The 13,686-nt window shown below is 44.1% G+C and overlaps 1 protein-coding gene across 1 annotated transcript; it reads right to left on the reverse strand.

Annotated features, from left to right (window-relative positions):
- Positions 1-3,336: 3,336 nt before the first annotated feature.
- Positions 3,337-6,339, reverse strand: LOC140721398 (uncharacterized). The gene has a single exon (XM_073036249.1). It carries the CDS (start codon positions 6,227-6,229, stop codon positions 4,589-4,591), a length of 1,641 nt encoding a protein of 546 aa, XP_072892350.1. The 5' UTR covers positions 6,230-6,339; the 3' UTR covers positions 3,337-4,588.
- Positions 6,340-13,686: the final 7,347 nt, after the last annotated feature.

The raw sequence follows: 13,686 nt of genomic DNA on the forward strand, positions 1-13,686 counted from the left end.
GACAGCAGCAAAGTTCTTACAGAACTTACGATAATATCCATTCATTCCCAGAAACCTTCTAAGAGCCTTCTTAGCAGTCAGAATAGGAACTTGAGAAATTGCTTGGACTTTTGCCCGAACAGGAGCCAACTTGCATTGACCTACAACATAGCCAAGACAGGTCACAGTGGCATGGCCAAATTCACTCTTAGCCAAGTTAACTGTAAGGCTGGCCTGGGAAAACCTGTCAAACAGCTTTTCTACTGCAGAGATATGCTCTTTCCAAGTGTCACTCCCTGTGATTAAGTCATCAATATAGGCATCTGTGTGTTCTAACCCTCGAATTACAGAATCAATCATTATCTGGAATGTTCCTGGAGCATTTTTCTTTCCAAAAGGTAAAACATTGTATTCATACAACCCAGATGGTGTCACAAGTGCAGAAATTTCTCTACCTCTGTCCGTCAATGGAACACACCAATACCCTGTCAACAGATCTATCTTTGTAAGAAATTAGCTATTCCAACCTTATCAATGCAATCATCTATCCTAGCGATCGGATAGGCATCTGTTTTTGTTACTGCATTTACCTTCCCATAATCAGTGCCTCTGAGACCTACTGAATCTGTTTCCACACTTACATCAATTGTTCAGCCAATTTACATTTTCTACGTACATGCAATATGAGTGTTGTTTAATCAGTTTGGCTTGACCAATATCTGTGTCATGTACTGAGACCGTGGTTTGCTTGATAGATAGATAGATAGATACTTTATTCATCCCCATGGGGAAATTCAACTTTTTTTTCCAATGTCCCATACACTTGTTGTAGCAAAACTAATTACATACAATACTTAACTCAGTAAAAAAAAATATGATATGCATCTAAATCACCATCTCAAAAAGCATTAATAGCTTTTAAAAAGTTCTTAAGTCCTGGCGGTAGAATTGTAAAGCCTAATGGCATTGGGGAGTATTGACCTCTTCATCCTGTCTGAGGAGCATTGCATCGATAGTAACCTGTCGCTGAAACTGCTTCTCTGTCTCTGGATGGTGCTATGTAGAGGATGTTCAGAGTTTTCCATAATTGACCGTAGCCTACTCAGCGCCCTTCGCTCAGCTACCGATGTTAAACTCTCCAGTACTTTGCCCACGACAGAGCCCGCCTTCCTTACCAGCTTATTAAGACGTGAGGCGTCCCTCTTCTTAATGCTTCCTCCCCAAATAAATCTTTAAACTTCCGAATTAATTTCTTCAGCTGTTGTTGTTGCTTTGGCTGCAGATCAATATTTTCTGGAACAACGGAGTTCATTAGTCTAACTGGGACCACGTTTGGCTTGTGAAAAGTCTCTGACGAGTCAATTGTTTCATTCTCAGGGTTGCCAGATTCATATATTTTGACAACAACACACACATATCGTGCCTGATTGTCAAAATAAGGCTTTATCATATTTATGTGTACCAGCTGTGTTAGTTTACTTCGGTCGTGTGTTGTAATAACATAATTCACATCATTAAATTGAGAGACTATTTCATACGGTCTATTGAATTTCACCTGAAGTGGATTCGTCAACATAAGGCAAGCACCTTATCCCCCACCCGGTATTTTCTTTCGCAACCCTGCTTATCAAACTAACACTTCATTTTGTTTTGAGAAATCTTTAAGTTTTGTCTCGCTAGACTACAGAATTGGTGTAGTTTATTTTTGAACTTTAAAACATAGTCTGACAAGTTAACATGTACATCCCCATCAATCCACCGCTCCTTTTACAAGGTCAAAGGTCACCTCACTCTGCGACCAAATACAAGTTCAAATGGAGTAAAGCCCAATGATTCCTGAACCGACTCTCTTACTGTGAACAAAAGCAAATGTATTCCTTCATCCTAGTCGTTTCCATTTTCAACACAGTATGTCTTAATCATTGTTTTGGGGGTAGAGTGAAATCTTTCTAAACCCCTTGTGATTCTGGATGGTATGTAGACGATGTAATTTGTTTTGCTCCCAGTTCATAAACTACCTGCTGGAATAATCCAGATTTAAAATTACTTCCTTGATCAGACTGGATTTCTTGAGGCAAATCGAATAAAGTAAAAAACAAAATCGTTAAGAGCCTTCGACACATTTTTAGCTTTAATATTTCTGAGAGGCATTGCCTCTGGGAATCTGGATGCAGTACACATAATAGTTAGCAGATACTGATGGCCAGCTTTAGTCTTTGGCAATGGGCCAACACAATCCACTATAACATTGGAAAAGGGTTCACCGAATGCAGGTATAGGCTGGAGTGGGACCACTGGGATGACCTGATTAGGTTTAGTCAAAACTTGACAAGTGTGACAAATCCCAGCATTAATTTCTGGTTTACCCTGGTTATCCCTGCTACTCTTTTCGAAACTCTTATTCAGGGTAAACATAACCTTATGAGTTAAAGCAAACTGATCTGCTAATCTAGCAGACTCCTGCATAGTGGCAGCATCATTTCCATCTAAATACGTCTTTATGTAATCAGGGACACACTTTTTGAATTCTTCAATTAAAACCAACACTTTCAAGCTGTTAAAATCATCATTTACATTTTTATATGTGCACCAGTGGGCAATACACACAAATTTCTCATAAGCAAATTCCATATAAGTCTGGTTCACAGATTTCTTCAAATTTCTAAACTTTTGCCTGTATGCTTCTGGGACCAACTCATAAGCTTTGAGCACAGCCTGCTTTTCTAGGTCATAATGTGTGGTGCGTGGCCAGCTGGTTAAAGTGTTGAACTAGCGATCTGAAGGTCATGATTTTGAGCCTCAGCCAAGGCAGCGTGTGTGTCCTTGAGCAAAGCACTGAACCACACACTGCTCCTGCACGTTTATAGCCCAGTGGCGATGATTGGGTCAGCATAAATAAATAAATAATCAGCTGCTTCAGCAACTGTCAAAGCAGAATAGGCATGCTAAGCCTTCCCCTTTATTACACTTTGAGACAATTTTCTGTCTGTTTTTCTGCCTCTCTAGCCTCAAACTGCCTCTGCCTTTCCGCAGACTACAGCTTTAATTTTTCTCACTTGTACTGGAGCTCAAGCTCACTAGGTTTCCTTAAACAAGTTAAACAAAGATTAACAGTGTTATGTGTATATATGTGTGTAAATATAACTCCCAAACTATTGAGCTCGGGGAAAATAAGGCTTGGAGTCTTCAGATGGTAAAGTATGAAAGTTCAGTTCATCCACAAAATAGGTGATGAGAGAGATATTTGTAATTCAGGGTAAATGTCGAGAGAAGGCAGTTATGTCGAACAGCAAGGGAGATGAGGCTGAGTACAGAGCTATGGTGGAAATCTTGTCTCATGGTACGAGCAGAATCATCTGCAGCTTAATGTGAAAAAGACTAAGGAGCTGGTGGTGGACCTGAGGAGGGCTAAGGCACCAGTGACCCCTGTTTCCATCCAAGGGGTCAGTGTGGACATGGTGGAAGATTACAAATACCTGGGGAGACGAATTGACAATAAACTGGACTGCTCAAAGAACACTCAGGCTGTTTACAAGAAGGGTTAGAGCCGTCTCTATTTCCTGAGGAGACTGAGGTCCTTTGACATCTACCAGACGATGGTGAGGATGTTCTACGAGGCTGTGGTGACCAGTGCTATCATGTTTGCTGTTGTGTGCTGGGGCAGCAGGCTGTGGGTAGCAGACACCAACAGAATCAACAAACTCATTCGTAAGGCCAGTGATGTTGTGGGGGTGGAACTGGACTCTCTGACGGTGGTGTCGGAAAAGATAATGCTGTCCAAGTTGCATGCCATCTTGGACAATGAATCCCATCCAATCCATAATGTACTAGTTAGGCACAGGAGTACATTCAGCCAAAGACTCATTCCACCGAGATCTAACACTGAGCATCACAGGAAGTCATTCCTGCCTGTGGCCATCAAACTTTTCTAATCTTCCCTCGGAGTGTCAGACACCCTGAGCCAATAGGCTGGTCCTGGACTTATTTCCACTTGCAAAGTTTAACTTATTATTATTTAATTATTGATGGTTTTATATTGCTATATTTCTACAATATTCTTGGTTGGTGCGACTGTAATGAAACTCAATTTCCCTCAGGATCAATAAAGTACATCTGTCTGTCTGTCTGTTCTCCAGGTTCCATAGTGTTAAAATGAGAGAACAGTTGCTGTAGATTTTATCTGTGATCTTTACAAATCTACATACGAATTATCACCGAAAGTGACTTGTCATGAGGGGTATCATCTTCAAATGAATGACCACATCACACCCAGGCAAGGGTTAACACATAAGTGGTCTCGACAGGATATCCCAAATCAGATCCACTCCTATGGGTTAAATGAGGTGACAACCATACATTCGATGTACGGTGAATGGATAATTAACTCACCCTTGTGGGCATAGGAAAGTTCTAAACAGTGACCTTTGGCCACTAGTTCCCTGGTTTCAATCCTTCCATTTTTCATCCGTCTCCGTCTGACTCTTGAGTGTCTGTGTCCTCAGTTAAAACTAAACAAGCTGCGAGCGATGTAAACAAGCTGCAAGTCAGACTGATTCACCTTCTTAATCTCTCTTAAAATGACAGTCCATATCAAATGAAACCTAGGGATTCATAACAATGGCCACTCCCCAATATGAACTGACTTGTGTTCCAGTAGTTGGGATGACTGAGTGAATCCTTTGCCACATTCTGAGCAGGTGAACGGCCTCTCTCTAGTGTGAACTCGCTGATGTTTCTGTAGGTTGGATGACTGAGTGAATCCCTTTCCACAGTCTGAGCAGGTGAACAGCCTCTCCCTAGTGTGAACTGACTGGTGTGCCAGTAGGTGGGATGACCGAGTGAATCTCTTCCCACATTCTGAGCAGGTGAACGGCTTCTCCCCAGTGTGAACTCGCTGATGACTATGTAGATTGGATGAATGAGTGAATCTCCTCCCACATTCTGAGCAGGTGAATGGCTTCTCCCCAGTGTGAACTCGCTGGTGTACCAGTAAGGTGGATGACTCAGTGAATCCTTTCCCACATTCTGAGCAGGTGAACGGCTTCTCCCCAGTGTGAACTGACTGGTGTTCCAGTAGGTGGGATGACTGACTGAATCCCTTCCCACATTCTGAGCCGGTGAACGGCTTCTCCCCAGTGTGAACTCGCTGATGTCTCCGTAGGTGGGATGACTGAGTGAATCTCTTCCCACATTCTGAGCAGGTGAACGGCTTCTCCCCAGTGTGAACTCGCTGATGTCTCTGTAGGCTGGATGACTGAGTGAATCCCTTCCCACATTCTGAGCAGGTGAACGGCTTCTCCCCAGTGTGAACTCGCTGATGACTCTGTAAGGTGGAAGAGTCAGTGAATCCATTCCCACATTCTGAGCAGGTGAAAGGCCACTCCCCTGTGTGAACTTGCTGGTGTGCCAGTAGTTGGGATGACCGAATGAATCCCTTCCCACACTCTGAGCAGGTGAATGGCCTCTCCCCAGTGTGAACTCGCTGATGAATATGCAAGTGGGATGACTGAGTGAATCCTTTCCCACATTCTGAGCAGGTGAACGGCTTCTCCCCAGTGTGAACTCGCTGGTGTACCAGTAAGGTGGATGACTCAGTGAATCCTTTCCCACATTCTGAGCAGGTGAACGGCTTCTCCCCAGTGTGAACTCGCTGATGACTATGTAGATTGGATGAATGAGTGAATCTCTTCCCACATTCTGAGCAGGTGAATGGCTTCTCCCCAGTGTGAACTCGCTGATGAATATGCAGGTGGGATGACTGAGTGAATCCCTTCCCACATTCTGAGCAGTTGAACGGCTTCTCCCCGGTGTGAACTCGCTGATGTCTCCGTAGGCTGGATGACTGAGTGAATCCCTTCCCACATTCTGAGCAGGTGAATGGCTTCTCCCCAGTGTGAACTCGCTGATGTACCAGTAAGGTGGATGACTCAGTGAATTTCTTCCCACATTCTGAGCCAGTGAACGACTTCTCACCAGTGTGAACTCGCTGATGTCTCCGTAGGTGGGATGACTGAGTGAATCTCTTCCCACATTCTAAGCAGGTGAACGGCTTCTCCCCAGTGTGAACTCGCTGATGTCTCCGTAGGCTGGATGACTGAGTGAATCCCTTCCTACATTCTGAGCAGGTGAACAGCTTCTCCCCAGTGTGAACTTGCTGATGACTCTGTAAGGTGGAAGAGTGAGTGAATCCTATCCCCCATTCTGAGCAGGTGAACGGCCTCTCCCCAGTGTGAACTCGCTGGTGAGCCATTAGGTCAGATGACTGAGTGAATCCTTTCCCAGATATTCAGCAGATGACCAGCCTTTGCCCAGAGTGAACTGATTGGTGTGTCAACAGGTGGGAAGACTGACTGAATCCTTTCTCACACACAGAACAGGTGAATGGCCTTGCCTAGTGTGAACTTGCTGATGTACCTTCAATTGTGATAACCGAGTGAATCCATTCCCACTGTTTGAGCAGGTGAACAGCCTTTCTCCTGTGTAAAATGACGGGTTGCCAGTTGGTCAAATGACCGAGTGAATCCCTCCCCACAGTCTGAGCAGGAAGGATGGTCGATTGAATCCCTTGCTCCACTTCTTAAATATCTGGACAGAGACAACAAAACTGGTGTGCCGTGTTTGAACTTCCTGGAGACAAACCCCTTCTTGTTTTGAACCTGTAAAAAGATTTACAAAATCCATCAATGGGTTTAGGACAACATTTCAGATGAGATTACTTGAGTTGCCAAGGTTTGATCTGGTATCACACTGTTACAGTGAGGTTCTATCCAAGTTGTGCAGAGAAATCATCTTCTGACTGGGCAGATTGCTGGTATCTGGAATGACCATCAATTCCCCGATGCTCTTCCTGTCTCTATAAGAATGGGGCATTTCTGCCATCTGCAATTTGTACCTTGGCTGAGTTGGACTCTCTCCATTGTTATTATTCCCTGTTCCTGCTGAGCTGCATGGGTGCCTGGCCCCACAGTAACTGAAACAGTCTCACGCAATTCGCCTTTCTTGATGTGCATCTGGAATTTTCTTTTATGTATTATTAACTTAAAGTGCCACAGATTTAATGCCATATAAAAAATTCCTGTTGAGGTGAATGGTTGGTCCGCACAGCTGTTAAAAAGACAGAGTGAATTTTTATAGTATTTCACATTCTTGTAGAAAATTAGAACACAGAAACATGCACTTTGGGCCATCTAGTCTATGCTGAACTATTTAATCTGCCCACTCCCACACCCCTACCATGCAGGTACCTACATGAACCTCTGAAATGTTGAAATCGCGCTTGCATGCACCACTTGTGCTGGCTGCTCATTCCACACCCGGATGACCGTTTGTGTGAAGAAGTTTCCCCTCATGTTCCCCTTAACATTTCACCTTTCACCCTTAACCCATGGCCTCTGGTTGTACTCCTACCCCATCTCAGTGGTAAAAGCCAGCTTGCATTTACACTATCTATGCCCCTCTATCACAATCAAATCTCCCCTCAATCTCCTACAGTCCAAGGAATAAAGTCCTGACCTGTTCAATCTTTCCTTATAACCCAAGTACTCCAGACCTGGCAACATCCTTGTGAATTTTCTCTGAACTCTTTCTAAGTCCTTACATCTTTCCTGTAGGTTGGTGACCAAAACCGCACTTAGTACTCCAAATTAGGCCTCACCAATATCTTCTATAAGTCAACATAACATCCATCTATTGTTGTCAGTACTTTTGTTCATGAAGGCCATTGGGCTAAAATCTTCCCTTCCGTCTCTATCTAACTGTGATATCACTTTCAGTGAATTAAGGACTTTCTTCTACAAGAGGTCCCTTTATTCTACAACACTCCTCCTTGCCCGACCAGTCACTGTGAAAGACCTCCCTTGGTAAGTCAGACCAAAGTGCAACAACTCAAACTTGTCTGCATTAAATTCCTTTTTCCATTTCTCAAACCATTTTGCCAGCTGGTCCAGATCGCACTGCAAGTTTAAATGCTTTTTTGGCATTGACTAGATGGGACAAATAGCCTGTTTCTTTACTGAACTTCTCCATGTTTCTATAGCAGAGAAGTTGGCCAAACTTGTTTGGAAGGGAAAGGGTAGGAGTGACAATTGAGCAGCAGTGGCTGGAGTTTCTGGAGCAATTCGGGACCTGAGTGATGCTACAGAAGTGGAAGCATTAGAAAGACAGGAGGACACAACTGTGGCTAAAATGAGAAGCCAAAGCCAACATAAATGTCAAAGAGAGGGCAAACAAAAGAACAAAAACTATTCGGAAGCTTTGAGAAACCAAAAGAAGACAACAAAAAAATTCAGATGAGCTCAGTGCGTGGAATCATGATTTGTAGTCATTAATGGGTCTCGGTAGCGCCCAACAGTCTGAGGCATTTAGAGGAACAAAATATACGAGGCTTCAATTTCTCTTCAAAAGCAAGGTTCCCTGGACCAGTTACCTTTCAACTTTCATTTTGACAGGCACATACAAACTCTGCATCCTCAAAAATTCACTTCTGAAGGCCTCCCACTTACAGGTACTCCTTTGCCAGGAAACAACCTGTCCCAAACCACACTTGTCAGATCCTTTTTGATACCATCAAAATTGACCTTTCTCCAATTTAGAATCTCAACCCGTGGTCCAGACCTCTCTTTTTCCATACTTACTTTGAATCTCATGGCACTATGATCACTAATTTCTGTCACCAGCCCTGATCATTTCCTAACAGCTTATTGCACACTTCTACATCAGGAATTCTACATCCTGATTAAGGGCACATTTGACAAACTTTACCCCATCTAATCCTTTTACAGTATGGGAGTCCCAGTCAATAAATGGAAAGTTAAAATCACTTACTGGAACATCCTTTCTTTCTTGGCATGGTCTGCAATCTCTCTACAAATATCTCTAAATCCCTCAGACTGTTGGGTGTAAACAAGCCCCTATAATGTCTACAATATCATAATTCCCTGTCCTGAGCTCATCAGGCTTTCCTACGGTGCTTCTTGCATTGTGATATACACAGCTCAGCACATTCATCACACCATGCTCAACCATTTGATTGCTGACTCTATCTGAGGTCTGAACAAGATCTGACTGGTGTCAAGAAAACAAACTCTCCCTTATTGTCACAAAAACAGAGGAGCTGATTGTGGATTGCAGGAGGAATGGAGACACTCTAACCCCTGTTGACATCAAAGGATTTGGGGCTGAGAGGGTGAACAGCTTTAAGATCCTCGGCATAAACATCACCAAGCATCTCACATGGTCTGTACATACCGGCTGTGTTGTGAAAAGAGCACAGCAGCACCTCTTTCACCTCAGATAATTGAAGAGGTTGGGAATGGGGCCCAAAATCCTGAGGACTTTCTACAGGGACACAATAGAGAGCATCATGACTGGCTGCATCACTGCCTGGTATGGGAACTATACTTCCCTCAATTGCAGGACTCTGCAGAGAGTGGTGTGGACAGCCCAGCGCATCTGTAGATGTGAACTTCCCACTATTCAGGACATTTACAGAGACAGGTGTGGAAAAAGGGCCCAAAAGATATTGGGGACCCAATTCACCACAACCACAAACTGTTCCTGCTGCCACCATCCAGGAAACGGTATCACAGCAAAAGGACCAACAGGCTCCAGGACATCATCTTCTACCAGGCCATCAGACTGATTAATTCATGCTGATACAATTGCATATGTATGTTATACTGACTGTTCTATGCACAAACTATTTATTATAAATTACACATTGCACATTTAGATGGAGATGTAACATAAAGACTTCTACTCCTCATGTATATGTATGTAAGAAAGTCAATTCAATTCAAATCACCCTCTCCACTATCTGTCCTGTCATTCTGGCTCCCATTACCCCTACAAATCATTTTAACCACATCAGCACCCCCCTCCACCACACTTGCTCTCGCAGCCTTACCACTAGGATATTAGTCCCCTTCCTGTTCTGTTCCCCTAACTAATGAATCCCCTATCACTCCTTTGACTTTCCTCTGCCAGGTAATCCACCCCAATACTTTCTAAAGTGTTCCACCTGTTGTTGTGTGGGATAGCAACAAGAGTACACTGTGATGGCTATTTAACCTCATTTCCCTTCCTGACTCTCACCCAGTTCCCTGTGTCCTGTACCTTGTGTGTAACTCACCTCTCTTCATGTCATATCTATCACCCCCTCCAACTCCTGGATGATCCGGAATTCATCCATTTCAAGTTCCAACTCCTTAAAGTGCAAGGTTACAAGCTGCAGCTGGATGCACATCTTGCAGGTGAGGGCATCAGGGACACCGGAGGTCTCCCCACCTTCCCACCAATGTCCCCTCCAATTTGTAATGACAAGTGTGCACATAAACCATGTACTGTGTATTTTTTTACCCAGTGACAACATATGCACAGTGAATTTTATATAGAGAGGTATTCATTTTCACAGCTAGCAAATCACTGTTGATAAAAACTTTGATCTCCTCTGGCTTGTATCGAGTTCATCTGCACTCTCACACAACCTATGTAGCAGGCCTACAGTGGGTTATGAAGGATTTTCTCGCCAGAGCTTTTGCACACTGTCCATATGTGACTTGCTTGCTAAATGACGCTTTAAAAAGTCAGATTTCCAAATTTCACTCCACTTCTTCCCATTTGCAAATTCTCCAGCAACTTTTGCATCACCACAATACAGACAGGTAACAGCAGTTTCTGTGTTGTACATAAATATTTCCCCTGAACCCTCTCCAGGTGACTGACGGTGGTGAACTCAGTGAATGCAATGCCAATGAATATGAAGGGAAGGGCAGTAGTCTGTCTCACTGGAGTCTGGCACATTTGTGATGTGAAAGTTACTTGTTGCCAAGGGCAAAGGTTTTTGATATTATCATGTACCCAGAAAGAATGGGTCAAAACATGTTCTCACCTGTAGAAAAGTTGAGAACAGGAGGAGGTACAACAAACAACACACACACAAAATACTGGAGGAACTCAGCAGGCCAGGCAGCATCTATGGAAAAGAGTACTAATGCTGAGTTCCGCCGGCATTGTGTGTGTGTTGCTTGGATTTCCAGCATCTGCAGATTTCCTCTTCTTTGTGATTGGAGGTAGAACAAAGGTAATTTTCTCTACTGCTGATGCAAAAGATTTTGTTCCCTTCCTCTGAGTTCCTAATCCTTGCATTTAGATAGCTGGAGCTCAGCTCTGTCTGAGAGATCCATCGGTTCCCATTCCCTCATCAACCGGAAGCTCCCCGGGGCCCGTGTACGGATCGTGAGGCTGAGAGAGAGGGGGAAGAGAGCAGGACTGTTTCGGAATTGCTGGCCACCGTGACCGGATTTCACAGGAATCGTCCTGAAGTCGGTGTTTAATATAAAAACGGAGAGAATCGCTCTTACCTGCGCCCGACATTTTCAAGGCCGTCTGTGTACTGCGCGCATGCGTGATCAGCCTGACGCCTGCGCATTTCATCGGTGCTTTAGGGCCGGCGAAATTTTTAACGCACCGCATTATGGGTAATTACAGTGCCATTAAACATTTCTGCAAGCACCGGTTCATTGTCCATACCTCATTTTTTTTTCGTGTGTATAGAAAAATCAGCAGCTGTTTTAACGCAGATAGCGGCTCCCATAAACAATATACTCAATACCAACGTGTATCTAATGCCAAAGTAAAATGCAGTTAAAAAACACAGGAGATTCTGCAGTTGTTGGAAATACAGAGACGCACACACACACAAAATGCTGGAGGAACTCTGCAGTTCAGGCAGCAACTAAGCAGCGGAGTACACAGTCTAGGCATGCTGAAGGGGCTCGGCCTAAACGTTGTCTATTTATTCCTCTTCACATTTTCTGCCTCATCTGTTGATTTCCACTAGTATTTTTCAGAAATTAACCACCTTTTTTTCCGGTCAACCAGTTTCCAAATGTTTCTGATCTTTCTTTTGTAGCCACATCCAGCTGGTCTGATTCCTCCTCCTCCTGGTAAACTCTAGACCCCATCTCTCTCTGGAGCCCCAAAGCCCTGACTCAATCTGGCAACTCTTCGGTTTCTGACTCTGCACCATCGAAGATTCACTCGCTAGTCTGCTGTCAGACTTTAGAGGGGCATTGTGTTGCGAGACCGCAGGTTCGTTTACTGTGAGTGTCGCTTAAAGTGCCTGAGTGAGGCGGGGCTGTGACGTCAGACACAAGCTGCGGCAGCCTGAGGGAGCGGGAGCGGGAGAGGGAGACGGAGACAAGCTGTTGGAACTTCAGCGTGTGACTGCTATAGGCTGCAACTCTTCCATGCCCAAAAGGTTGGGTTGATCTGATCATCGGCACGCAGTGCACAACGGATGTGTGACTGTTGCTTCGTATCATCCATATGTGTAGATTTGCTGGAGTGTCCTGTGGTATCACTTTGGTAGATAGATAGATACTTTATTCATCCCCATGGGGAAATTCAACATTTTTTCCAATGTCCCATACACTTATTGTAGCAAAACTAATTACATACAATACTTAACTTGTCGGCCCTTACGTGGAATCGGGGTGTTCTGTGGTAACCACTTGAAGACGATATTCCTGTGACTGTCACCTGGTGATATTTCTAAGTGGATTTCGGAACTAATCGACGGATCAGATCTTCGGCGACTGTTATTTCGTTTACCCAGCGTGGAATGTGTGTGGAATTCTTCGTAATTGCCTTCTCTCTACATGTTCGTGTGGATTTACAAATCTCTCCTCTCTCTCACTTATTCCGTGGATTACTGAACTTTTCCACTTTACCATCTGAAGACTTTAAGCATTGTTTCCAAGCTTGATAGTTTGGGAGCTAAATATACGCATTACACTGTTAACTTCTTTTTATTTCCTTTAATCTTTTACATTTGGAGTAGATACTGTTACTTACCCCGTGACGGGTCAAAGAACCAGCAGAAATAGAAAACACCGTGGGGTCTGGTATTGCTATAAACTAATGCTATTTATTAGTAACTACGCGATACATCAATATAAATGCAGATATATCAAACAGGTTAGCAATGATTATATGTGTGTGTGTGTGTGTGTGTGTGTGTGTGTGTGTGTGTAAATAGGAAAGCCAAGCTTCTTCACGCCTCGGGGTGAATGGATACCATCTTACGGTGATGAGTGAAGTTCAGTTCAGTTCGAGGGATTGAGTCGAGTAGTGATGGAGAGATAGAGAGGGAGAGTTTTGAGTCTTCAGGTAAGCTGACGCCGTCGATAGTCCCGTCGTCCTCCGAAATCCTTTGGAAGTCACCGACTGTGACCACTACAAACGGGACCGTTCTTCTGTGGTGGAGTTATTAACCCAGGCGAGGGATGGGCACACGAATAACTCCCCACCAGTCACAGCCTTTTCACACTGCGAGAGCCACTGATCGATGCTCCTGATCGATCTTCCAAAGTCCACCTTTTTCTGTGGACACAACAAAGCTCATTCAGTGTCCAAAACCATGTGTCTGGAGGTCTATCAGCGGACCTCCTACTTATCTCTCCGTGCTGAGCCCCAGCTCTGTCCATCAAACAGTTCCACCCTTCTCTCTCTGTAAGAACACAGAAGCTGACAGTGTCCTTGTAAAAGTGTAAAGAAGCTTGAAGATAAACCATAACACTCTCTCTCTCTCTCTCTCTCTCTCTCTCTCTCTCTCTCTCTCTCTCTCTCTCTCTCTCTCTCTCTCTCTCTCTCTCTCTCTCTCTCTCTCTCTCTCTCTCTCTCTCTCTCTCTCTCTCTCTCTCTCTC

This window comes from Hemitrygon akajei, unplaced genomic scaffold, assembly GCF_048418815.1.
Source record: "Hemitrygon akajei unplaced genomic scaffold, sHemAka1.3 Scf000054, whole genome shotgun sequence".
Classification (NCBI taxonomy): domain Eukaryota; kingdom Metazoa; phylum Chordata; class Chondrichthyes; order Myliobatiformes; family Dasyatidae; genus Hemitrygon; species Hemitrygon akajei.

Excerpts from the sequence above, each read along its gene's own strand:
- LOC140721398 (XM_073036249.1), bottom strand. The coding sequence starts at position 6,229 with ATGGCTCACCAGCGAGTTCACACTGGGGAGAGGCCGTTCACCTGCTCA.